General features: G+C 39.8%; 1 protein-coding gene across 2 annotated transcripts; it reads right to left on the minus strand.

Annotated features, from left to right (window-relative positions):
* Positions 1 to 3,644: 3,644 nt before the first annotated feature.
* On the minus strand, positions 3,645 to 28,000 carry LOC139692574 (aromatic-L-amino-acid decarboxylase-like). 2 transcript variants are annotated; one of them, XM_071590821.1, is made up of 9 exons: positions 27,794 to 28,000; positions 16,663 to 16,904; positions 15,876 to 15,989; positions 15,711 to 15,762; positions 14,307 to 14,377; positions 13,261 to 13,521; positions 11,265 to 11,801; positions 8,048 to 8,213; positions 3,645 to 5,425 (listed from the first exon to the last, which is right to left on the minus strand). In XM_071590821.1, exons 2-9 carry the CDS (start codon positions 16,864 to 16,866, stop codon positions 5,046 to 5,048), a joined length of 1,785 nt encoding a protein of 594 aa, XP_071446922.1. In that variant the 5' UTR covers positions 16,867 to 16,904; positions 27,794 to 28,000; the 3' UTR covers positions 3,645 to 5,045. The 2 variants fall into 2 exon arrangements, with proteins under 2 accessions (XP_071446922.1, XP_071446921.1); XM_071590820.1 differs by having other exon boundaries at positions 15,711 to 15,783.

The following is a 28,000-nucleotide window of genomic DNA, read 5'->3' on the forward strand; positions in this document are numbered from 1 at the left end:
ATACTGATTGACCAATTTTTTTAGCCACGACGCGTTCTCGATAACAACGCTGGACAAAAGTTGAGCGAAGTAGTTAATAATAAGGGAGATATTATGTACTCGCCAAAGGATTTCAAGCAAATTCCTTCCCGAAATCAGGTCAGCATAAACACTACTCTTTCATTACTGTTTCCAATGGTGACTATTACTTTCTGGAAAAGACTTACTCCATGTTCCATTCTGCTCCCGGCAAATCCAGAAACCAGAACCATGAAGCCCTACTGTCCACGTGAAAGAGTGAATGGTTCAACGGGAATGACGACAGGTAGCTCTGCGTTCAATGTTCCATTAATTGAGCAAGAATGATTAATTCTCGCCATGAAAGTACCATTTTACGGTGTATGTGAGAGTAATTCTCAAAGCATGAGAAGCGGTGGGAAAGAGATGGGAAGAGGACGGGGCTAGAAGAAGGACAGAAGGGGAGGGGAGTACTTTAATTTGGGGAGGAATTGGCAGCGCATTTAGCATGTCTAGTCAGTTTTATCTTTGAGAGTAAGGGAAAACAAAGACTCTTATGGCACGTGCACAAGTTGGGAGTAAATATCAACACGGGAAGTGTGTGTGTGGAGAATTCGAAGCGAGGCCCGAGTAAAATGAACGTCCAGGGTCCGTCCAAACCCAGCATGCTGCTTCTAAAAATACGCCTACTCTTCCGATTTTGAGTCCTTAGGTGCGGGAAAATTTAAATGATAAAAATATAAATCTTTTTATCAGAGTTCCAAAATTTACACTAAAGAAACATGACCAAATTCCCAGAAATGACTCGAAAAAACTTGATAAACAATCCAGCACTAGAATACTATATTGAATTTAATAGCGTTTAAATAACGGAAAAGTTTTGTCTACGCTTCTAGACCAGCCCTTTTTTCGGAGAATACCTTACAATAGGATAAATGAGTGGCTATATTATGCATAATACATGCATTAAAAGTATCTCTAAGGTATATTGTATATTCGTGGGGAAAGACGACAGTGAAAAGCAATGTAACCAATGACATGGCCTGAATCGTCGTCCAATGAAGCACGCGTTGACGTGATTGCGAACGTTAGGGAAGGTCAAAGCACTATAATAGAACAATTATCTTACGATAGATAGTGACTCGAAATTATGACACATGGGACGAGCCAAAACTTGGGATGTATTCTGCTGAGGGATGGAAAGATCCTGAGGAGTTGAAGGTGGAAGATGTCTTAAAAGAGGTAAACTCAAACGTCAGGAGAAGATGCTGGTCAGCATTATAGGAGAGAGGTTTAATTTTAGTGGTTGTAGAAAAGTTTATTTAAAAAGTAGGAGAGAGAATGGTGATGCTATGTCGTATTTAGGCCACACTAGGATCACTTTGGAAAAGGTTTAAAGAAAATCCGCGATTTGGTTAAGAATCACTGCGTGAAAACGGTAAGCGTGACTGGCATGTTGAAAATACTGGGTTAAAGCGTCTTTGTTTCATGGAAGAGTGCAAGCAGAACTTTTTGTAAGGTACAGGGCACCTGAGTTTCCCTGCGACACCTAGGAGAAAAGCACATTGAGTGGACCAGCGTATTTGTACCGCTTTCAACAAGACGGAACTCGCATCTGGCGGCTATTTGCTCTCCTTGAACTTGAAACTGTGGCTTGGTGAACAACGATTCGAAGACGAGGAACTGAAAACCGCCGTCGTCTACTGGTTCGATTCTCTGGCCTCAAACTTCTATGCTGAGGGATCAAAGAATCTGGTGCAGCGTTACGAGATATGCTTAGACGTGAACGACTCTCTTCTATAGAAAAGTGAAGCAGGTTTGTAGGAAACTGGAACCCTCAATAAGAACTCTTTAAAACGAATGTTTTACGTATTAATGACCAAACAGCCCTTATTCTTTGAATATGCCTCGTACTTTTCCCGGAGAAACCTATTGTTTCCTACGGCGCCAGGTAGCAACGATTAACGTTGGTTGCCGTGTGTTTGATATATTGTTACTATTGCCCTTGGTTTTGACTCTTCCCAGCGCATCCGATCTTTCAACTACTCATGTGCGACTCGTTTAAGAAGGGGCTTCAAAACCCTTAAGCCTTCACCTGCAATCTCCATTAATGAGAATTATCTTCAAATATTTCCCACGTAGCAGTTGTTCGTGGATGCGACCGATGGCTAAGGTCATCTATTTATAATAATAAATCAATACATATTTATAACATCTGTATTTTTAAATAGCTACCAATAAACATATTATTTTCTAATGAACATTTTATTCACCACATGCCTTTGATTGGATGTAAAATTACCGCAGATAAATGCATGTCCTGGGTCCGGGTCCGGTGAAGGGATAACGCATTCATAAGATTATTATTTCAGGGAACAGATTGTTACAATTACTGATCTTACGATTGAACATGAATCAAGAGCAATTATCCCATCGTGGACTATAATTTATGTGAGGAAATATTTTTACGCAAGGGTGAAATGACAAATGAATATGTACACACCTAATTGGGGAACTCAGGTAATGTTTGGGCTTGTTCTAAGAGGGGGCATTTTATGTATACTAAGCCTGATGGATTAAACCTGTCATCTGGCTACCCAAAGTTAAAGGGTCAAGGTTAAATAAGCAAGATTTAAAAATAATATTCTCGTATTATTTAATCAATAACAAGGAATTAATACGTTTTTTCTTCCAGTTGCTCATTGTAATTCTTGTTTTCATTCCTATTTCGTTTGCCCTTTCGGATCTAAGATATATTGCTATGTCTTTTCATCAGATTTTCTTGAGAGATCTCTAGCAGTCACAAAAATGTGAAGGCCCCAAATAACGAGTGCATGTGGTAATAATTACTCGTAAATGCATTTAGCCTTGGGGAACTATATATTTTTTTGGGAAGAATAGGGATCGGGATGGTGGGATGGCTAACGTACTGGCTTCCCACCCAGAGGGCCCAGGTTCGAATCCTGGAGACGGCAGATATTTTAAGTGGTACTCCGATCCCTAATTGAGGTGCTCTGGGGAGAGAACGTTGAGTCATTTCGCCGCCCGTCGGATGGGACGTTAAAATGTGGACCCCTTGGCGCCTTTCATTTAGTAGGCTAATGCCGACGCCGGTTTTCCCTCCACGCTCCATTTCCCATCCATCACTAATGGCGTAAATGACCTCAGTTGTCGGTCGGCTCCCCTGAAACTACTTCTACTATGGGAACAATATTCCAAAGCAAACGTGCTCTTCCAAAATTTTGTTGAACTTGGATGAGTAGCAACGTGCTGCCGAATATCAGCGTGTTAAGGATGGGAAATGGAAAGCGACAGAGGGTACGGGGAGGGGTTTTCCCTAATGAAGCTTCTTGCTGGCTGCCCAGCAGGGAACGTTTCAAAAGTAACCGCCGGGAAACTTGCACAGTTCACATCATCCAAAACAATTTCCCCCACTTCTTCCATCTGTTTCAAATTTGCGACGTCCCAAGCTAGCAAGTTAGCGGACCATGTCAGAAAAATATCTGTTGGGTCATTGTAGATATTCAGAACCCATTAAGCACGTCAAACAAACAAGAATCACTTGCATACGCAACACCTATAATAGTGTCAATATAAAATGATTGAGACACCATTATTATTAAGAAAAATGAAAATATTCCAAGAAGTGAATTTAGGTATGTTTATTTTATAAATTAATTTTACATTTAATTATATTTACAATGCATATAATATTTACAGTTAAGCTCATATGGTGTAAAAAATAAATACACACCTATTAAATTAACTTAATCGTCGGCAGATCCATGCCCTCTCTTCGCATCTGTTGATGAAGATCGTAGAAATTATTGAAAAAATTGGATGCGTTGAGATGAAATAAAAAGTTTAACAAATAATACTGATAATTTTATATGTTGCGGGAGACGGCGGGTCGTTTTTCATAGCATGTCTTTGAAATCATCCATAAAAATATTGTTGAACCCCTACGTATTTACGCGCATTTTGTCGCTGTCTTTTGTTTTTCCTGCATTTCTGTTCATTTTGATGTCCATGCCTTTGGTCACGGAGGGAACAGAGTAACCAAAATTCACAAATTCAATACAAAATGCTTCGGTGACAAATAGTTCAGGTCCTCCTCGATTCAACTTGTCGGTGTAATTGATTATGTACATTAAACGAGAGGAAGTATTTTCCTCCCTGCCGTCCGGACACTGGAGCTACGTGGAATGCGACGGTTGTACGAGGGTTAGTCAAGAAATGAGTCGCAAACGTCAGCAATACAAACGCAGGAACTGTTACCGATAATACATTGAGAACGATTGGAGCATCCACCGTACAGTTCCGACTTATCCCCCCACTGATTTTCATCTCTTCAAGTCCCTAGAAAATCATTCGGGTGGTCGACGTTTTGAAAATGATGATGCTGTAGGCCTTAGCGATTACACGTTGGCTGCGAACAAAATACATCTTTACTGTCGGCTGTCAAGGACTTATAAAGATATGGGATATTAGTCCATATGTGCAAGGTGAATATGCAGAAAAGTGAATCGAAAGGTTCTTTTCAAAGTGAAAGATCAGGAAATTTCTTTGATCATTATTGCCTCTATCCATTTTTGCGAGTTATTTAGACACTTACCCTCGTTCTAAATGCATACTGGAAGTTATATTTTACGAATATTAAAATTTTGGAGGATAAGGGAAGGCGAGTGATATCTTTTTGACTGTATATTCCACGTGTTGACTCTACTCCGGTGTTCAATTAGAGCACAATAAACATGGGGAGAGGTGTGTGGGGGGTTGTGTTCATCGATCACGGGCACTTCGAACCGAATTAAATGATGAGTTGTAGATTAAGGCGACCGTATGGTCAACACGAAACCACTAGAATGTCTTGACCTGGTTGTCTATTGAGACGGATGGGAAGATGAGACTTCGGGGATGGCATTTAAGCGAAAACTTCTCTCGCGGAGACAGTTCGATAGAGATCGGTGAGGAACTTTCTAAGTTGGACAGTGGTGGAGAAAGGATGGAAAAATAATGGGTGATCACGGGGAGGAAACGAGAAAGAATCACTGCACGCTCTCCTCGAGGATGGTGCTCGTGTGTCCATTGATGGCCGTGCCGAAGAACACGTCCTCCTGACTCTCCTGCTGCCCATCCTCGTCGAGGACCACGATGGGCGAGACGCCATCGTGGAGGCTGTTCCTGGAGAAGGAGCGCTGGAACACGTCCCTGGACACGCTCTTCGTGAAGCTGAACTGTCTAGTGAGCCGGCGTAACAGGGGCGGCCGCTCGGCACCGCCTTCTGAGGGCTTCTTGACGGGAGAGACGGGAGAAGCGGACCTGGGTGGCAGGGAGTCGGTCTTGACGTACTGCATATCCTTGTTCTCGATGTACAGGGAATCTAGGAGATCCTGGGCGACTGACGTGATGACCGACCACGCGTGATCTAAAGGCAGGGAGGAAAAAAGTCGTCAGCAAAATGTTAAACATCTCTCTCAAGCCGGTCTTCATTTGTCGACCACGGCAAGCCGAAGTGATTCGGCGTATTTATGAGGAAATGTATGAAGTCATTATAACAATGATAATGTTTTCTTGCTACAATGGCAACTTATAAAAAGATCGTACGTGAATGCAGCCAGACTTAAAAGTAGAACCTGAACACAAACAATCGATTACCGGCTGGCGATAACCAACATATGTATGCAAAAATACTATAAAATGACAAACTATCATTTTATAATATGAAATATAAATATGTCAAATCAATATAAATATTTCATAAATCAAAATATGTCAAATTTTTTAAATCCATCCTCTAAGAGCTTTTTTTGATAAAATAACCAAAACTTAACTTTTTTTAAAGGAAGTTTTACATTTGAAAATTAGTCGGGCCATAAATTGTACACTTTTGGTTCAATACACAAGAGCATCTTTTGAACACTTACCAAACATAGTTTGGGCAAGAGAATACGTATTTTTCGCCAAAGGAATTTCGCGTGTGAATTATAATGGCCCCACATAATGGGGCCATTATAATGCCTTGAGGAAATAATTGCGTGTATGCCTGTGGATTGTCTTCGCGTTTAATATTTCCCACTCTCCTACCTCCCATTCCTAAATCATCAGCGTAAATATTTCTCCGCTTTCTCTCATATCTCCATGATGTCACCCGCTTTAAACTCGCAAATATTTGTACCTAATATTTAAATTTGAATGTTTTCTTGTTTGTCCCCTGTGGAAATCCACTCTCACTGATAAAAACCAACAAATTTGGTGAGTCCTCTCATGGCAATCTTACTTTTAGCGTAGATGGCTTTTGGAAGGGATCGGGGCGAAGGGTATTTGGATCCTTGCGCACCTCCTCAGAATTAGCTCTTTAATTTTTGAGTGCCAATTTAGCCACTAACGGACCTTAACACCCACGAAAGATTCGAAATGGGACCAGCATGATTTGCTGAATCTGTTTACACGCATATTTCAAGTAAAGATCTCAATGGCCGTTCAAAATGCGGATGCGTCTTATTTTCAATGATCCCACAGGTATGTCGTTTGGCTTTAAGCGTCTACAATTAACGATTCGTAACCGCCATTACCAGGCAGAGGTTAGTATTAATTTCAAGGAACACTGCTTTTTACTCGGGCAATCTATGCTTCGACTGCTAAATCGTAGGAAATCTTATTAAATCAATGTTTTTCTCCCAGGAGGAAAACCTAAGACATTTTTTGGTGAAGAGAAACAACCTAGACGACTCAAAATGAATTTTCCTGGAAATTATTGGAGGTTAAGTTTTCTTTCACAAACGCTCGTTAGCTGAAGTTGTCGAGGATGTCGTGGTTCCTCAATTGGTAATATTAAACTGGGAACCAACGCGTATCCCCGTTGGCACAAAATATAAGTCCAATATAGCATTTACTTTGTGGAACGCTACGAATTCATTCGTGTAAATGAAACAGGCGCACATATTTTAGCAAGTAGCCTTTTTTCTGTCACTTAATGTTTGTTTTTTGTTTTCTGTCACTCTCTAATACACTGCCGTGACACAAGGATCTCAATTTGGTTCGGAAGAGCGGAAACAAAGAATTTTTTGTATGACAAAGCGCTTGAACTAAAAGTACTCAAGGTTCATGAATACTTCGCGTCGCTTAACGCTATAAATTCGGAAATGTGGTTTGGCCTACTGGATCGATTGTGCACACTTCATTTCCGTTTTCTCCAATTGAGTGAATTCCACGCATCTCCTGGGAATCACTGCCAACCGCCTTCCCCGCCTCGATAACTTAACTGACTAAAGTACTCGGCGGGACATCGAGGGATTCGGGTTAGAATGCCGGTCAATGTAAATGATTTTTACATTCCGAAATTGTTTCATTGTAACGGAAATTTAGCGGACGACTCCGTTAAAAGTTACGATCGCGTCAGTTTTGTAATTAATCATCCGCGGTGGTCCGTGAGGCTTCGGAATCGTAATTTGATCAGGGTTGGGTCCAAGTTCTGACTATAGGCGACTATATGCGTTTACTTAACGAGGGAATGGGTGGGGAGCCTATGTAGATAATTTGACGAGGGAGGCATTTGAAGTGCTTCATTGGGTAGCGATAAATTAAAAAATAAGTTGAGTAGCCACACGATAACGTTCATTTGAAATTAAAAATTCTGAAAATAAAAACATTGATCGGTGTAAGAACTACCGAGGTAAAAGAATTAATCGAGAGAATTTCTTCATATGGGGATATACGAATTCAAAAAGTCATGAACGATTTCTAAAGTTACTGAGAAACGTGCAAGCGCACATTTTAACGTCAAGAGATATCTAATCCTGCGGCAGAAATGACATGACTGTCCATTCCACTGTGTTAAGCATCTGAACACTTACGTCATCTTTACTCCTCAATAGGCCAGTGCCGAAAGGACAATAGACAAACGAAAAGGGACTTGAAAAGAAAAATTAGTTAAAAAGGATATTTTTTGTCCAACTATGGAAAAAAGACTGAAATTACTGAATGGAATATCTTTCGCTTCGTTAAGTGGAGTGGCTGGGTCCTTTCCATTTTGTCCAACAACACTCACCGATGTCATCTTCCGTGGCTTTCTCAGCGACGACGCAGAACCTGAGGAAGTATTTGCCCCTCGTCTTGGAAGGGATCATGTGAAGCTTCCCGGAGTCGTTGATGGTGTCCAACAGATCCTGGTTGATCTTGTTCGTCCCGTTGAGACGAAAGCAGACCAGGCCCATCTGTTTGGTGGGGGGGGGGGGGAGAAGGGAAATAGTTAATTTCAATTCAAATCACACCAATTCAATCAACGCCATTGCATTAAACCATTGTGTAAGGAGGAACAAAGAAGAATGTGATGGTGGAAACACGTCGCAGCCACATTTGGCTTCCGCTGAAACTGTCCTGTGAGTCGATAGGTCTAAATTTAATATTCCCCTAATTCTTAAAAACATTTCTCCACCTAATCACCGAAAATCACATCGGGCACGAAGTTTGCATCCATTTAATAATGGTCATTAAAATTAATGTCACTGGGTTTAAATAACAAAAAGCATTAATGAATTCTAAATTAAAAGAAATTCAGTCGAAACTTATAAGGTCGCAACTATTTCCTGTTTTCTTTGCTTATTTATTTTGTTTTCACTCGTAGATACCATTACCATCATCCACAGATTTTCATCAATATTTTTTACTAACCCATTTGATTAAATACGCAAAAAAGTCTTGGATACATAAATATTCAAAATGTTCTTTTATCTGAAGGAACTCAAGTTTTTCACTTTACATTTACTCAAACGTAACGACAAAAAGTATTACTAATGTATATGACACGTCGCCTCGCATAATTAATTGTACTGATCTGGGTCAAATAAATTCTTCTTGAATTAAAATTTCTACATCTTGAAGCAATTCTAAATGCCGAAGTTCCAATGTATACATATCTGGGTAAATGCGTGGCATTCAGACCAGGGATAAGGCATATTTTTTTTCAAATTTTATAATTAAGACCGCGATTAACTTAGTATTAAGTTTTAACTTAATTAAGAAGGCTATGAACACGACTCCTGATGAAGAAGAGTATTTTTAAGTAGGTGTACCTGTTACTTATAGCAAAATATAATATCGAATACTTCGTACAAGTAACGCAATCAATACCCTTATCCCATGAAAATTATAAAAGTGACCACAACTCACCAATCCGTTTCAAATTAATGCATATTTTTCCCACTGCAAATATTACTAGTCTTTTTACAGGTTAGTTTTAGTAGAAATATTTCGAATGGAATAATGTGTAGATTCTGACTGCAATCTGTGAGACGACATTGCTGTTCATTAATGGGAAAATAATGGTAATAAGAGATGACCGACAATTATTTGTTGACTTTATGAAAGGAACTCTTTAAAGACTAGATTCTCAAGCTTGACTCTGGACTTGCCGCCAGTTTTCTGAAGAGGCTCTGACGGAATGGAAGCGCAAATAATCGAGAAGATGTTGACTTTTTTACCCAACCGGGGATGGCGTTGTGAGAGATGACGCAACTTAGTGCATGAGGGCACGCCTAACGGAACTAACTACTTATCCCTCTTCTCACTTGAAGGAAAATCAAGGTTCGACGCATAGAAAATACGCATATCTCCCATCCTACCTCTGCTTGAAAAGAGACATACTTTTTTGATTCCAATTTTACACGATTAAAATAATTAAATTCTGGAGTGGATATATTCCCATGGTGCAACATAAACTAAAAGAACGCCTGACAAATTTTTTTGCTGACCATTAACGCACTTGGGTTATCCTTCCGCGCACAAAATTGAATCCGCGGCCACTTTTTGGGAGGCTAACCATAAACCGTAATAGCTTTTAATAAGGCGACAAAGAACATAGGAACGATATGCAAGTACGTTTGGAGACACAAATGACACGGCCACGCGTAATGAAATTTAAATTGCCTGGTCCCATTTCTTTTGCTATGGAACGGCAATGATTTAGCCTATCAATCGTTCTAGATTAGCAAATTCGGATATTGCTCTAAGGGAAAAAGAAGAATAGCTTTGGAAAATGTATGACACAAGGGGGAGAGGGGTCTAAATGATGTTTTTCGCGCGATCTCGTTGCATTCTGATCAAACTGAACCTGAGGTTTTTTTTGATAATCAAATATTTTGTCATGAATTTTGTTTTGAAATTGGTCCTTCTGTCCAACCACTTTTGAAAATGTAGCTATATTTAAGTGGATAATTAAATTGCTGTTTGAAAATGAGTGAATTTCAATTGATATACCTCAGAAACTGTGCGTATCCTTATTTTTCGAGTGAAAGACGTCGACCAATTGATAACTTACTGGTTTCTACTTAAGACCATTCCAATAAATTTCTCAAATCGGCGAATTTCTTGAATGCCATACGTGGGAAGTAATTTCATGACATTGATTACCTAAGCCTTTTTCATGGGTATATGTCTTAACGCGTGTTCATTGATTAAGTAATAAAATGCTGGGGCACTTACGACTGGACGATATTTAAATGCAAATATAACCTGTTTTTGGGTTATAATTATTTACAAACTAATATATGACTGGAAGAAGACAACGTTGATGGCATAACAGGTTTTTTCCGATTGAAATAAATAAAAATGTACGTACTCCTTGGTAAATGCGAGTAACTGGAGTAGGTAGTATTTATCTGCTCCAAAATTGTGGCAAACTGTTACGGCAATGAAAGTGATTTAATTGCCAAATAAAACCGTTTGTTTTAATAGGATTTATTAGATAGTTTTAAATGAGCAAAGTTCTTTTCTTGGACGAGACCGTAGGGAACACTTTTAAAAAAACTGGGTCACCGCCTAGTTAAAAGAGTGAAAACCATTCAACATTTAAGTTTCAAAATAAAATAAACTTGAGTAATTTTTCACTCTAACTAATCTAAAGGGCTCAGTAATACGGTAATAGAAGATATTCCAAAGAATTAGCCGCCAGAAAAATCCAAACACAGAATGAGGAATAACTTATTCCAACAAAGAAGCCTTTTTTTACAGCTTTCTATTTACTGTTATTATGCTTTTGCTGTTTTCTGTTAACGTTTTTGTGTGTTTTCAAAAGACTTCATAATGGTCTCGTAACTGAGATTTCAAATTGTCCCTTGTCAATACGAAATCAACGTATGCACTTATCTATGCATATTTATATAAGTGTATGCGATAATTGCTCAAACAAGAAATTATTTCTTCATCTCACAGGATAATATTTAATTTTGACCCACGAGTGTCATAATCCGTCAATTGGTGCATCTTACCTTGACTTCATTGCAGACCTCGAACCTCTGATCCGATTTCACCAACGCCTCGAACCTCTTCGCCAGATCGCAGTGGTTCCTGATGTAAGCCCGGAGGCCCTCGAGACCGTAGCTGCGGATGACGAACCACAACTTGAGCGACCGGAACCTCCGGCTGAGGGGGATACCCCAGTGCCGATAGTCGATGACCTCGTTGTCGTGACTGTGCTGGAGGTACAGGGGGTCAACAACCATGGCCCGCGTGAACTTGAAGCGGTCGTCGACCCACATGGTGGAACAGTCAAAGCTGGTCAGCAGCCACTTGTTGGGGTTGGTGTTGAAGGAGGAGGCGTATTCTATGCCCTCGAGCAGGTACTTGAACTCGGGGCAGATCATGGCGTTGCCGGCGTAGGCGCCGTCCACGTGCATCCAGACACCGAAGCGCTGGCACACAGGTCCCACCTCAGAGAGACAGTCGAAGGAGCAGGTGGAGGTGGAGCCGAAGGTGGCCGAGAAAAAGAAAGGCGTGAGCCCCTCCTCCATGTCCTCTTCCATAGCCTGGAAAGCACGCAAAGAGTAGTCCATCAGTGTAAAGAGGTGGTATATGGTCGCCCCTACCCGCCGCGACCATCTTCCACCCGGCTTAGCATATGTTTTCAGAGGGTCGAAAGAGGCTGAGAGTTCGTACTTTTCTTCGAACACGTGAAAAATAGTTACACAGGTTACATTTTTACAGTATTTGGGGAGGACAAAAATCGATTTCCAAATCTACCGAATTTCAATCACCTCAGAAGGCGTGCTCAGGCTCAATGGTTGGTCAGGTGTTTTGGAGCGATAATTTGCTTAGGGGTGCTTAGGATCTTGGGATAATCAATAATATACACTAATGTACATTTAAGACCTCAAGTCATCCTAGCTACTGTTTTCTACTCCTATTGGTAGAGCGGGGAAACGTTAACATTTTAGTGTGCCCTGAGGGCTCCACTGAGGCAATGAGGGAGACCTGTCCACTTCTTTTGTCCCATGACTTCGTCAAAGATCTTTGTCCTGTTGTTTATTCCACCCGGTTTCGTAGAAATCATGCTTTCAGTCTCACTCGCATTAATATGCCCAAAAATTACGCCCTGATCGACTCACTGAGGGTAACGAGTTGATCCTAGATTTTGTTACATGGCCATATCCACCACAGATGTTTATGTAAGCATTGCTATTTCTTCCGTGAGATAGTAAATGTTGGGTCCATTTGTCTCCTTGTTATAAATTAGGTCAAAGTAGACATTGGTGGCTGAGCCAGTGAGACAATCCAAGCGTCCCAACCGGTTAACCCCAAAATTATGGTTCTAATTTTAGCATAGAATATTCCTGTCCAATTGTTCAGTTTTCTTTCAAATCATTCCTCACCAGATATTAAATTTGCCTTAAGTCAAACACTCAATCTGCACATTTTACATGTATACTTGGGAGCAGAAAACTATGCATTTTACTTTGTACTAAGGTACTACGTTGGGTATAGTTTATTGACCATTATTAATAACCATAATGATAGAACATCTGTAAATATCTTTGTAAATATCTGCTCCATATTTTTCAATTCAAATGACCATGTGCCATTATCCAAGACTATTTTCATAAACCATGATAATTACACAAGTTGTCGAAACTATGGTCGATTCAGTTGTGAATGCAGCGCCAACTTTTGCGGAGCTCTCTAATTTATTATGATGGATATGTATGCTATATAATTAACTTCAATATGTTTAAACTGCAACCCTTCCTTTATCCCTTACGCCTAACCAGGGAATTAACTTTGAAAACCGTGAAGTAAGATGAATGAAAAATAAGCTATTAATAAATATGAAAAATATTGAAAGAAATATTATGGATCATGTTGACGCATACAATTGTACTCTTTATTTCACATTTCGTCTGGAAAAGATATGAGGACAGATTGGTTTTAACAGGACAAGTAAGCGCTTGCCACTAAAGTGGTAGAGCATAAAGAAGTCGAGGAGCTTACCTTATGCAGCTGGCCAGCGCTGATAGAATTTCCGTCTTCGGGCTCGAGGATCCTCAGCTTGACGAGACAGATCTTGGCCGCCTTCTCGACGCAAGAGTGCGCCTCCTGGGAGCAGTAGGCCACCAGCTTTGTTAGCAGTTGACTATCATGTGCCCCGTCATCGTTCTCGTCCTCAACTATACCCGCCTCTTCTTTGAGTCGTCTCAGCGCCTCGGCCCTGGCTGCCAACATGGATACAAGGATGCAGTCGCTTGCTGAACCCTGGAAAAGTCATTTTGTGAAAACCACGGTGAACATTGCGTCGCTGTAATTCCCACTTCAAGGAAAATTAATGTTTCTATTACGTTAAAATCATGCTTGAGAGGCTTAGGAGTCATTTTAAGTTCCAGCGAAATCGATCACTACTTGGTAAATTAACTGTAACCTCGATTTTTAATATAGAATCAACGCTATTAATAGTTGTTCACTGGAGAGGGTCAGACGTCCCCTCGAGTGTGAGTAAACAAATACAGTTTCCTGTCACGTGCAAGTTAATTCACATTTAATATAACAATTCCAGCAGTTGCCATGAGGGGTTTTTTTCTACCTGGATCACAATAATGTTTATCTTGATGTTTTGTGTTATTTTTTAGTTTCAAAAACTGCTTGCGTACGTTTAAAAGAGTGTTTACACAGCAATGCATTTTCACTCTTTGTCCACTGTTCAAGTGATTACTAACTAAAATTGGATACAATTTTTCTCGACTAAAAACACCAAAGTATAAACATTAAGATTAAGGTGCAATGTGTCATTATGTATTTGTAACAAGGATCTGCCTCAACTTTAATGCTATTGACGGTAACCCCGAATATTCTGGGGCTGATCTGAATACAAGGGTGTTAAAATGGTATGCTGTAAAATTGTCCAAGGTGGAATTGTTACTTTATTAATTAAAATGTTGTTTTTAATCAAATAGGTGGGATAACAAAAATATTCTTTTACATTCCACCCGGTTTGGTTGTTTCTTATGAGATATGGAATGTGATCTATCCTTAAGGAAACTCACCTGTATTACCCCGCCGCCCTTAGATCCCTCCTCGCAGGAGAGGAACTTTTTGGGTAGGCCAATGGCTTTTCCTGCGAATAGAAGAAGTGAGATTATATTATTGGAACCTTGGTTGTTTTTTTATTGGTATTCTTAACCGTATGAGAAGAAAACATCAACAAATGCATAACATGGTAAGAATAATAAGACCAGTGGCCTGTTGGCAATGCAATCACTTTAAGAGATTAGTGAGATGGACACAGAAATCTGAGAGACACGTAATAATCACTCAAAAATACGATTTACAGGATTTTTAATGCAACTGAAACACTATTTCTGTCTCTTCATTTTTGCTTCTCCAATATTTTCTCATCGGTTTATTGATTGGGTTTATGTAAAGATGAAATTGAAAAACCAATGAGAAGACCCAAAATAAAATGCACCGGAGAAATATATGTCAAACAAGGTAAAGAGACAGCCTATCAGTTGGCACTTTGCTGCTTTCACGTGGCGAATCCCTTCACGATTCGGAAAATGTTTCACAGAAGCCGTGATTTTCAGACCCTTGCCAAGATGCTCTAGATAAGTGGTACTGGAAAAGGGTATAGTATGGTTACGATTCAATGGACTCAAGTTATCCAGATTTATTTATCTCCTAAAGAAGTATATATGAGTCGTGTCCAAAGCATGGAGTCTACATATTTTTAAAATTCCAAGTCGGGCGATTAACTTGGAATAAATAGCGTCTGTGGCACAACCATGCATTTGAATTCACCTGAATCCCTCGAAATAAGTAGTTCCACGATTAATTTACCATTGCGGTAGAAAAACAATAGTGGGATCCCCGTATAACATAAACTCCTTTCGTTGGATCACTTGAGGCCCACTATGCACTTTATGTTCCAAATGTAAAGTGGTAATTTTACTTCTAACGCCATTTGCTTATCCAGATTCGTATTTTAAATAAGCACGGGGGGATGTCATCCGTTTTTGGATTCGTGTGCCTCTTCCTATTTTCTAATTTCAAGCGCGAGATAACGGGGAGAGCAGGTTCAGCGAAAAAAAATTCACTCCGAGTTTCATAAGAGCTGAATAGGAATTTTGATTTTCGTCATGGTAGTGTGTAGGAAAGCTATACAATGATCGTGTTTCACGGCAAAGCACTGCCCTCAAGGAGTGTTTAAGGAATGTCTCAGTTTGCTGCAACTTTCAGCTTCTCTCCCATACTCCCTTTCTCCCCTCCATACGAATCAGTAACGCCCACGGAAGCTACGTCAAAGCTAGGGGTATTTGTGCTATGGTTTTTAAGCTAGTCAGAAGTACGTATATTGAAAGAGAGCATGGGAACTGAAAACGTTGCTCATTTATTTGATATAGCTCATTGAACAGAGTTTGGGTGTGTTGTTCGACAGGGCTTTTACTCACCGAACCAATCTAGGACGATCGTTTCCAGCTCCTGGCAAACTGGACTGGCGGCCTGTTGGGGAACATCAAGAGGCTAAGTTATCATTTTCCGCAGGGAAATTCTCCCTTTGAGAGGCAGGGGATAATGTGCATGTAAAATTACACGTGGATTGTTTGCATTCTTACCCACGAGAATCCGATGCAGCCGATTGCGTTGGCGAGCAGGTCGCCCAGGATGGAAGGGTAGGAGTTTCCGGAGGGGAAATAGGCGTGGAAGCGAGGGTGCTGCCAGTGGGTCACCTGCGGAGACGAAGTCAAAGTGATGAGTTGGCAAGTTTATTGCAATTAGCGTATCATGCATCAAACTTGTTTCTTTTTAGCAGCAAGGCGCACAAGACAATTTTACGACAGTCGTACACTTGCGATGGATGGCTTATACTAAATGAAAAACGGGAAAGTGGCTTCGCATTAGAAAACAAAATTTTTGCCAAAATTTTTAAGGCATTTTTCTGAAGCTTTCAACTTCTTTATCAATTACCTTGATGCATGAAATAATTTATTTGAATTTTCAACTTATTTTTAAAATTAGCGAAGCAAATTTTCAGGAGCTCATATTTGCAATCCATATTATAAGAAAGACACCCGACTTATGACTTGACTCATTTATTTAAAATGAGTGCGTCAAAATTTGACAGTTTAAATTGAAGCTAATTCTTTCGATTATGTCGAACTGATTTGTTTTTTTTTCTATTTAGCAGAATGTAGTTTTGATTCAATTCAGATTTCACCCATTTATTGCGAGATTAATTCACCTTACGACTACGTTTCATGTTAAATAATTATCCCACTTAAATTTAAGACATCTCCTCCACTCAAGTCGAACAATCATCCTTTTACAACTATTTTCAGCACTTCAACCCACGGTTGTAGGTGCACCAAATTATCAAGCGCAGCCCCACGAGTTGAAACCTACCCCGGGCATTATCTTGGACTCGATGTCGGATATGATGTTGTCCCATGGCTCGGGATTCTCCGGGGCTTCCTTGGGGATCAGGCGCTTCAGGTACCCGGGCTCAACGGACGGCGTCACATTTCGCTTGGTGCCGATGGACTCCATGTAGTCGCAGATATAGTCCACCATCTCCTTCCCCGCCTTGCGGAACTCTTCCGTGTCCATCTCTTCTTTCTCTCTCTGTCACTCTCCCGGTCGGATTCCTGCTCAAAATAAATGTAAAGAAGACACACAATCAGTCATACACTAAATGTTGCGTAGACAGCCGCGATTGTCACGCCAAGGTGTATTCTCAGCCGGGGAAAAGTTAAGAAAAAACCAAACTTCATCAAAGATTTGAGAATAGATCCGGAATTTTTTATAATCTTTGGAATTTGATGCTTTAATTGGGGAATGGATAAATTAAGTACACGAAATTGGAGTATCCGGTGCGAACGATGTTCCTAAGTTGATCTTTTGGCTACCGAGACGTCTCGTTGTTGGATTCTGGCTCCTTCCGGGATTGCCGTCTAGTACGCTTTTTTCAGGTGATAGCAGTTTCTCTCTCTTCTCCATACCAACCCAACATGTGGCGTATGGGATAATAAAAAGACTAGGCCAGAAAAAAGTCATAGAACCGTCGAACAAACAGGTAGCATTGCAACGATCAACCCATCAGTTCGCCCGGAGTCCAATATATGTATACCGGCAAAAACGTCCTGCAAATCACTTCGATCTTAAGAAACTTCCAGGAGAGGAAGCGAAACTATTATCACCTAAAGCAACGCACGAGGTGGCAACATACGAAGAAGTACGAATCCAGATATTCCTTCTAGTGGCGAGATTTAGTTTCACTTTCGTCTCAGGTCATCGCGCTTTCAGAACCTGGCTTAAACCGTAAACTAATGTTTGACATACTTGGGCGTTACCAATGTCAAGCAAAGAGGTGAAGGATTATCCTAAAAATCTGATCAAAGCACTCAGAATAAAAATTGGGAAACTTTTGAGAATTCTCTAGAAAATGAGCGGCTATCCCACACGGAAATGTTAAAAAGATTCTTCGTGTGTCCTCGTAATTCCTAATTGTCATGATGCTGTTTCCATATGATGAACGATGATAGTTACGTGAAAGAAATTAACCTTAGTAGCTTGTTTTAATTGACATTAGAATATTGACTTAGGGTAAGTTTTAGATGGACCTTGGCACTACAGAGCACTAAGCCCTAGTTAGTGTGACAGAAATAATCCTTTAAGTCCATACAGCATAATACAGTTCTAATTCTTTATCTCTACATTAATTTCATACGACATAATTCCTTCTAAAATGCCTATAGTTTCACCCTTTGTTTTTCTTTCCGTCCATTATATTTTTTGGATCTGCAATTGTCCTCTTGCCTAAACGACCAAAATTTTAAAACTCCCCTTCACCATTTCTTTACGTCTTTATTTGAGGTGCATGCCATCGATTCCCGCCTCTTTTTCAACGCTTCTACTATATCTAATGCAATTTTTCTCTCAATTCTCCCACCAATCTGTCCTCACTCGTATCCCCTTAAATTCCCATTCAAAAAACGGTATTTGTATTTTCTAGCTCCTTCATTTATGGCAGAACCTTATGCAAATAATCCTTGCCAATAGATTGGTGGCACAGTTAATTTAATTTCACCAATGCGGGCAGATTTTGCTTCCTATGATCATCTTCAAATAAATCGCACTCGAGGGAACGGTCTTATCCGAAATCGACCCTTCACAAGTTAGCAACTACCACGGTCACTGCCAAGGTACCCTCCGCTCGCTGCCGTCCTCCATCTATCCTCCCCTGCCCCACTACCCATTCCGCGGGTCCGTATGTCTTGCACCCATCGTCTCCTTCAAGGCGATCACGCCAGTCCTCCTCACGTGCCCAAGGTAGGCAGGTATCAATGAATTGAAACTCACTAATGTGCAAAGGAAAAGCGAACGGTCCCTTCCTCCGTTCGATGCTTTTACAAATTAACTCTACCACGAAACAGCGAATTCAATCTGTTGAAAAACTGTACAATCGTCTCGTCATTAGAGCTCGTGTATATAGAGCTCTAACGACGAGAGACAATTGTCTCGTCGTTAGAGCTCCAGTAAAACATCGTCCTCTTATCTATACCAGCAATATACGCATGTATTTGGTGAATTGATGGTTTCAGGAGAGTGACTTTTTTTCAAAGTAAACCATTTGCAAAAGTCTGCCAGAATTGAGGGGGGGGGGGAGCGGAGATTCCATGGTCTGGCCCGTAGTGTTTATCGTTGGCTTAGAAAAAGTTCTGTTGGACAAACATTCGTAACCGACCACCATAAACTAATGACCGGAGCAGTTGTCTTAGATTCCCACGGGAGAATTTCATGTAAGTATGTGGCTTCGGCTCTGTGTACACTAGCAAACAGGCTGATTGATTCGAACGACACCATTCATACATTCGGGGTGTAACATTTTTCTAAATGATACTATTTTGTAAAATTCAAATAAATTCTTAATGCCGTATTTGGAGGTGGACTTGGAATAATACCTAAACTGGGAATAAATTTTTGATACAGTAGATGATGGTTGGGGACGTAGAGAGACCAGACATCGCAGACTTAAATGAGATTTAATGAGTAATTGGAATTTTCTCCTTCTCTTTCACTCCTATTATATCTCTTCCGTTCTATTGCCCTCAGCCGTGATTTGGAAGAGAGGAAGAGTCGCAGATAATTAGAGTTTCACAGCGATTCGAGAATGGTGTTAACGTGGCTTTCGGGTGTTGACGCGCTAGCGATGGTCATCCATGTGCCCCCTCTAAGGCGACCACATCGGCAACGTGAGGAAGAATTCTGTATGTGGTAGATGTGTTCTAACGTGCGAGGTATTGTATTCTATTTGCGCCGTGATAGTGACTTGTGCAAGAGGGCAGAACGAATCCTTGAACCTCTCTGCTCAGCAGTATATCTCACTTATGTTGACGCCGACCTAACGTTGCATAGAACGAGACTTGAATAATCACTTCTATTGCGCACGGAACGATGCACGATTGAGTGCGCTTGATGTTACATCCGGGTCTTCCAACCGCCACGGAATCCCATCCCCGATTTCGTTTTGAATACGTGACTTTTAGTGCTCTTTCAAAGCATATTTCCAGGAACCGGGATACTTATCTCAAATTTTCTAAACTTTATTTTTCGAATTTCTCAAATCAAATTTCTCAAATGATCACTGAATATTCCATACGAGAAGCTACTGACGGTAAATGGCATGTTTTCTTTTTCACCGTTACATAATGCCTGCCATCCATTCGTTAAACAGATAAACCGGTCTTAATACATCAAAAAACTCTTCTCCAAACATTAAATAATACTTTGAGAGGTATTTTATCCCCTCCATAACCTAGTAAAGCACAGATACAGGTGTTACTTGATAGTATTTTCTTTTCATCTCGACTAGCAGTTAACATCTTTGATTGGTTCCAGAAAACTGCGAAGGATACCGCGACAGTAACTTTTAAAGGAGTCATTCACTAACTGTGCATTACAATGCAACAATTTCAGGAAATTGCTGCATTGTAAAAATTGATTAGCTTTAGTAATATCTCATATATTTTATGGAATAGTTAAATTGTCTTCTGGAGAATCAATTTTTCGACAAAACGACGCCCATAGAATATTTTTAGACGACATTGATAAAAAAACCTAGCTTAAAACATTCGTAAGTAATTGTCCGTAATATACACTTCGTTTTAACAAAGAATCGTTTAACTATTTTTGCCATATTGATGAAAAATTGTTGATTCAAGAAAAAAGAGTATACATGTATCCATAAATGTATTTTGAAGCGTATCGTTTAACCAACCACTTCCCTTATCCGGTATTTGGCGAGTGGATTGCGCCATCAAGTTTTCAGGCGGAAAAGGCTGTAGGCAATTTAGATTACCTTACTATCAGTTTCCCTTTTTATCCTGGTAAACTTTCGACGATGAAATAATATTCCAAACCTGTTTTGTTATCAGTAAACGCTGTAGAGCTGGCATTCGGGCAACAAATGCAGTGCATTACTTCAACGGCCTTCTGAGTGGTAATTGAAGTTTTAGTTCGATAGTCTTTGTGCGAAATGGCGACTATTTGTATCGTTATATTATATATCTACCATCTAAGCTCAAGTGCAGCGTGAAAGTGATATGAATCGATGGCAGACGCCTTGATTTGTTTTCTGACTCGGCGTTAAGCCACGTAATGGGATTCATTCAGACGCCAAAACTCCATTTCATTCGCTGATTCAAGGGAGGTAGCGGTGATATATTAACCCAAATCAGTTGCCTAAAACTAGAATTTAACAAATAGTAAAGTATATTACTCCTATGATATATTCATTGTAAACAAAGCGACATAATATAGAGTTTTTAGTTTTTGAAGCGTTCGATTTTATTTATCTTCAGAGACGTTATGAAGTTTCAGGCATAAGATGGAAAGAGAGAGATCATTTTGGGGGAAATTTGAAGAAAGCAGGGCAATTGGATGCAGGAGATTTTGAGAGACAAGGGGGGATGGCAAAGATGGTAATAAAGGAGATAATATTGGAGAAGAGTTAAAGAGGGGGTGAAAAGAATAGGCATCTTAGGTGGAATTAAGGGAGGGAGAACATATGTAGAGCTAAAAAAAGAATTAATTCAATATGTAATATGGTGTTTATAGATATTTTATGTTGTATTAGTCAGAGCTAGGAATAGTTTCTAATGACTGGGTCCATTTGTAGATAAACTGCCCTAACTCGATTTCTGCTTCTGCTCGTAATAACACTAATGTATACTTGCCTGTCACAATTGTCCAAGAAGTACACCGTAAAGCGATGCACCAGCGAAAGAAATGAACCTTTGTTTCGCAGTAGTCAGAGGACGCCATTGGGGAATGACCAGATCACTGACCGCCCTCACGTGTTTCTCCGACTATTGTTAAATGTTACGGGTCGGGCTATTTGCCGAGGAGTGTCGTCCCTGAGCCCAACATGGTCCCCTTGGAAATCACGTCCCTATAGAAGCACGCGTGGGGCACACTCGTGGCAATGGAGAAATTTTCTTTGAAATATTGAAGTTTTTTCAATCGATGTTCTCGATAACGGTGACATTATGGGAATCTTTTATCACAGTTTCCGAAAGATCCTCAAAAAATGAAATCATTTACTCATGTCAGAATTCCAGATGAGTATATCTACTGAACTAGCTGGTTCAATCATCCTTGTCCCAGGAAGGAAATGTATAGGGGACTTAGAAGCATCACCTGTAATGGTGGCCATGGTGATCAACATATCCTAGTTCTTACTTCAATTAACAATGCTTTAATCAATTTAGCCAAAACTCCTTTACAACTACCAGCAAAATTAACGAAGGAGAAGGCAGTGGACATCAGTTTTATCCTATTCTTGTGGAAATGTGATGTAAAAGAGCGGAAGGTAAAGGCAAGGTAAATAAAGTATACGATTGGGTTTAAAAACATACCGAAAATGAGAACGATATTTTTAAAACTTAGGAATTCTTTAGAATAAATAGCGCCGGAAAGCACGTCCTCGTAATAAAGTCGTCTCTCCTCTAATTTTTGAGAATTTGAATGGGTTGGTTTACGTGAGTCACAGAGTCGATTATCATATCGACGGGGGTTGCGAATTTTTGAATTCATTAGCTACCTTCCGTCGTTCTTCATGTGAAGTCCCAGTTATGTTCCCTTTCATCTCTTCTTTTAATCCCTATCTTACTAATACGCCGAGATTTGCACGACACGTACTCGCTACAGTTTCAGCCTTTTCTGATTACATAATATAAGAATCGAAACGATATAAGTAATTCATTTCAGAATTATTATTATTGCATCTGACTTCTATTTAATGTTTTTCCGGTCTGTTTGAAAGCGAAGGGGAAAGGAGTATCACATTTCCTTTAATATCTCGTATTGTTAATAACATGTAAAGTTCATACTCGTAAAAAAACGACTACTATCGCTACGAAAGAAAGCTTTCCCAAAAAACAATCAGCTGAATTCGTGAATTTTATCAAGCATTGAACTTTTTTCCTGTTGTGAAATGGCTAACGGAGAAACGAAGCTAAACGAACAGAAATCATATCGATTTCGCGATTAGAATTTCACTCTCTATCCATCGAATATTCTTTATTTCTCCTAATGAATCGCCTGATCAGTCAATTTTCATGGTAAATTAAAGATTCGATTTTACGGTCGAATTCGATTCCAAACTGGGATACATCGATATTACGCATAGCCAGGACGAATTGAAGAAATAGAATTGAAGGATCCAAGTGCGGATGCCAGTTTCAATTCTATTTTAAAGGTAATTGTATAGTGTATACGTAATACAAACAATACGGAAACCCCATTTTAGGAGTAACTCCTCTTCGTGGTGGAAAATAACAACAAAGAAAGTGCTACAACTGTAATCAACAAATGATTTTTATACTGTAAATTCCCTGAATTTCAGTGCACATCAGCGGATCTACATCTACTCCTCACAACACCCCGCAAAGCGCCGCAGGGGCGTGTGGCGGGGAGGTTAGGTCACCAGCAATTCATGCACAAACAATACACAGCCATGGATGACTCCGTTAAAGTAACTGCTGAGCCATTTCCCACAGTTCTTTGAAAATTAAGTTTGTGTGCAAAGTGACATCTGTGAAGCTCTCTTTGAATCACTCCTAGCAATTCCAATGGCAGAAACGGTCGCTCCAAAGGGAAAAAGGCCATTTTACACGACAAGTTCAGTACTGAATTCATGAAACCCAAAACTGTATCGCATAATAAGGGAATCTAATACATAAATTGAATTATATTTTTAAGTACCGAAAACATAATTGTCATAATACCTATTTTCCAACCGATGCAACTACCCAATCACAGATGAGCATGAGTGCTTTAAGAGACTGGAAATGGTGGGAATGGAATCTGAATTGTTTTCGTAGGAATTCATTTCTCTTGTTTTCACCAGAAAAAAATGTCCTCGTGGAAGAGAGAATCCCCAAGAACTCAAAAAGAGGACAATAAGTAGTGTGAGTGTATTTATAATATTCAAGAATTATTCATGCAACGACTAATAGCTTTATCCAGCAGTTAAGTGCGTCGAAACACCAGAACTGCAGTCATATTTTCCTAACGTTCTCCTGTGAAATTAATCTTCGCCCAGATTTCTCTTTTTCTTTGGCAGGATTTCAAACGCCTGGCAATCAACACTGCTTCCTAGTACGTCAGCCGTTTCCTTGTCAGAACTATGAATGGAATCTAACACGACGACTCCTGAATGTTTGTGTTCAATCGTAAACACTGACTTTGAAGAAAACAAAACAAAGTATTTGCGCATGATAAAAATCGACTGTCGAAAATGGAATTGGATCACATTAAGAGATTTCAGCACCTAGCTTGCATCCTATATTGAACATCCCGATTTCATTGACTGAAATATATACATCGCTTAATTCATCTTTAGAGGCAGGTAGGGCGTGAGAGTCACGATATCGGACTGTGCATTGGTTAAGGGCTGCTCATTATCGGTCAGCCAACGAGGGCGATTCCCGCAGGGCTCCCTCCGTGACCTCCACGGACCGAGGCCTTTTCCTCCTCTTCACCACCTGTCCGCCACATTTTCCTCGTTTACTTACCCCCCTAAGAGCTAACATACGTCAACGAGCCATGAGTCGCCAACTTCAACCCATTTCTACAACCTGGCAAAGGATCACTGCGCGTAATACATCTCTACGATATGCTGTCATCCGTCGATAAGCATTGCTTTGTACAGGTGATCGTAAACTTTCACTAACAAGATCCATTTTTCCCTGGGTTTCCCTCTCGGAAGAAGTGAGTTCTCGGCATTGAGTTCAAAAACGTATGAGTATTGATGTTTCGTTGTATTGTGAATGTTGAGTATTCCGTTGATGAGTATTTAAATTCATCAACGAAAGCATAATAATTTCATATTTATATCATTCAATTCATGAAAATATATATTTTATATTGAACCATATTTTTACGCAAAATAAAATCGGTAGTTGTAAGATACTGTTTAAAAAGCTACATACTCAGGCTAAGATCTTAACAGTGTTTTGAATTAACCTAAAATTAGTAGAAAACATTTTATTTCTTTCGTCTACGTGGAGGCCTGACGATTGACCGCTAACCGGATTCAAATCAAGGTGACGACATTGGGAACCTTTAAACCTGTGTATTTTTTGGGGTATAGGGGTAGGATAGGGAAGAAGACTTGCTCCTCATCCTGATTGGTTAGTTTTACATCAGTTAGATAAAAGACCTTCGGTTTATTTTAAAGTTTTAAATTTCTATGCACCTGGTATACGTATTGTAGTCACGCTGAGTTCCACAATAATTCAATCGTTGGTATTCCATCATTGAAGATTTTCACGAAAAGTTAAATATTGCCTTTGAATTACTTATACTCCTCAAAGAGCAGCAGTTTAATAATTTGAGCGAGGAGAAATCTATGATAACAGATTTCAAGTATCGGCGTTGAAGGATGTTTTTCAAGCTTGAGGGAGTTAAACGTTGATTTAAAGCAAAGAGAAAAGAATTGAAAATAGAAAAAATCGTGGAGTTAAGTATGCTGTGATTCCATGAAATATTATGAAGAGTCCTTGTAAATTCACACATTTAATGGGGGTCTATAGACGCGCCATATAAAATGATTTTTCCCGGTTCTTTCGGATCTATAGTGAGCATGCTTCTGCCATCTAGTGCAATTTTTTAAAACTCGGCGGTGTTAGCAGTAGACGCGTTCTTTACTTTCGCGAAAAGTTTATGGTCTTTTCGCAACAAAGGAACCCCATACGTTATTTTTTCTTTCACTCACCCTTGGTCACTTTTCTTACGAAAGTGGCTTTAGTCTTGGTATGTATCCTTGGTGAATTACCGTGATTTTTTGGTGTTCCTTCGGATTACTTTCGAGAAAATAATTACGGAAGTACTTCGAACATTAGAATTTTCTGTGGATTCATTTGAGTGGAAATTAGACTGTGGTAGTGCTTTTCGTGTTTTATTTTGCTTTATCATTCTGAGTTTTGTATCTTCCTTGTAGAAGATAGACGTGTGTTACCCATCACTAGGCACCACTTTGTGATACTCCGGTCTGGTTTTTGAGTTTTGGAAACTTCCTTTTAGTGATTGCGTGACTTTTTCATATAATTCTTCGTTAGCGTTATTCTTGTAACTTTTAGAATACTATTTGTCAAATTTGCCTCTTTCATAGAATTTGGTTAAGGGTATAGTTTATAATTTTTAGCCCATAGTCTAAGTTATCCGTAAAATGGCTAAGAGAGCACCTGCACTGTCTGGTGATTTTATAAATATACATAATGTTGGAGCTTAGTGAAGAAGAGGAAAGTGTTGGTGAAAGCAGCTCGCAATCGGAGGAGGAACTCTCTAATGTGTCCGTTGGAACGATTGCCGGCACCATAGGGAGAGCAGCATGGTTTCTGAGATCGAAACAGAGAGTGAAGTGGCGGATGGCGATGAAGAGAATTGCGATACTATGCCATCATATTCCAGTATTTGGGTTGAAATAGGAACTCCAAGATCTAGATTCCCAGCCAGATTTAAGGCTGGAGCAAAAGGTGATCTGGTCAATAAAAATTACTCGGGCGACATATTTGAATAACTTACCAATGACGACATATGTAACTACATTGCGCATCAGAAAAATTTGCATCCCGAGCAAAAAATTAAAGATTTAAAATTTTCCGCAGAAAATGAAAAGGAGAAGCCGCGATTAAGAGGTTGACACCAGCGGGGAGGAAATGAATTTGTTTTTTGCAATGATTTTGTTGCTGGGTATTAAACGTAAGCCCACTCTATTTGTAGTTATTTTACTCGCGACCGGCTCTTGGAAACCCCCATTTTTTTATGAAATGATGAGTGAGAAAAGGTTTTTTCTCCTCTTGAGTTTTCTGCATTTTGCAGATAATGAATAGTTCAGTGACACCAGGTCCGTAACCCCCCAATTGTTCCAAATAAAGCCTTTTTTCGACATTTCAAAAGAAAATTTTAAGAGAGCTACATTCCTGAGGGAGGTATTTCTATCGATGAATGTTTATTACTTAGGAAAGGTCAACTAGGGTAGGAGGTCACGTTTTGGCATTGAATTATTCAAACTTTGTGAAGTAAAGAGTAGATATATTTGGAATATAATACTGTACTCATACACATGGAAAGATACGGAACTCATTAGTTGTGTGGGAGGAGTGGATGTGCGACATTTTGCCAAGCTCTCGCGGATTTTGCATGCACTTTCAGAAAATTTTCTGAATAAAGGTTATTTGATATATCTGGACAATTATTACAGCAGTCCTGAGCTGTGTGATTTTTTTAATACGGTGGAAACGGGTGCATTAGGAACTGTAAGATCAAACCGAAAGGAATTGCTGAGATTTATTATGATAAAGAAGTTAAAAACGGGAGAAGTTGAAATCAAATGTGTTCAATAATGAAAAAACAGGTAGGTAACTATTTTTTTCAATTTTATTACATGAAAAAAGCATCTTGGCGAATTGATTTTAACAATACTTATTGAAATAATTAAGCGAAGAGTAAACTTTTTTTTCTTAATTTCTCTAAATAACAATATGATCCACCAAAAATAAAAAAATATTTTGTCACATATTCAAAACCCCCACCCAGGTGGGTGACTATTAAAAAATCTGTCCGCATTGAAAGGGTCCATAATGAGTCGAATCCATAAAAGCCAATCCTTGTAACGAATTGAGTTGCCATAATTTCACTAAATCTTTCAGTTATTTTTAGTACCTAACAACCTTGTTATTGCACGAAATACTGGAATGATCATCACCAGTGCAAACCGGCTCTGACTACTATTCAATGCATTTTAATCAAACTCTTGGATAGATACTCATCTCGGGGAAAAATAGATTTATGTACACATTCTTTCCACCTCCGCGGCCCTATTTTCACCTTCTCAACGCGACGCTGCCAATTCCAGAACGAATCCGCCGAAGAAATTCACTGAACTACCCCAAATCCGCGCAGATTTGGAACCTGCGAAGGGACGACGATCGATTGAGGGTCACCGAACACGAAGCGTGATGGTACCTACCTGCTATTTTCTTTCTCTTCTTCGAAGTCACACACTCGAAAGCTGCAAAACTCCAAGCACGCGGGTTCGTCTGGGTTGCCCTCGGAAGTAAGCTAAAGATAGTCTCTCTCGATCCCGCCGACGAATTGAGACGTCGATCAGTCGGTGTGAACACTCGTGAAGGATGACCGCTCGGCGTCACCCACGACTGGAAACTGGCGCCTCCTC

The sequence above is a fragment of the Hetaerina americana genome, unplaced genomic scaffold (genome assembly GCF_022747635.1).
Source record: "Hetaerina americana unplaced genomic scaffold, ioHetAmer1.1.p SCAF_4, whole genome shotgun sequence".
In the NCBI taxonomy this organism is placed as follows: Eukaryota; Metazoa; Arthropoda; class Insecta; order Odonata; family Calopterygidae; genus Hetaerina; species Hetaerina americana.

What these genes read in the sequence shown, in the direction of transcription:
- LOC139692574 (XM_071590820.1), bottom strand. Translation starts at nt 16,866, where the DNA reads ATGGACACGGAAGAGTTCCGCAAGGCGGGGAAGGAGATGGTGGACTAT. An exon ending in GATCGTCCTAGATTGGTTCG is followed by an intron (nt 14,378 to 15,710) that starts GTGAGTAAAAGC and finishes TTCTATTCGCAG; the next exon opens with GAAAAGCCATTGGCCTACCC. An exon ending in AGGGCGGCGGGGTAATACAG is followed by an intron (nt 13,522 to 14,306) that starts GTGAGTTTCCTT and finishes TGACTTTTCCAG; the next exon opens with GGTTCAGCAAGCGACTGCAT.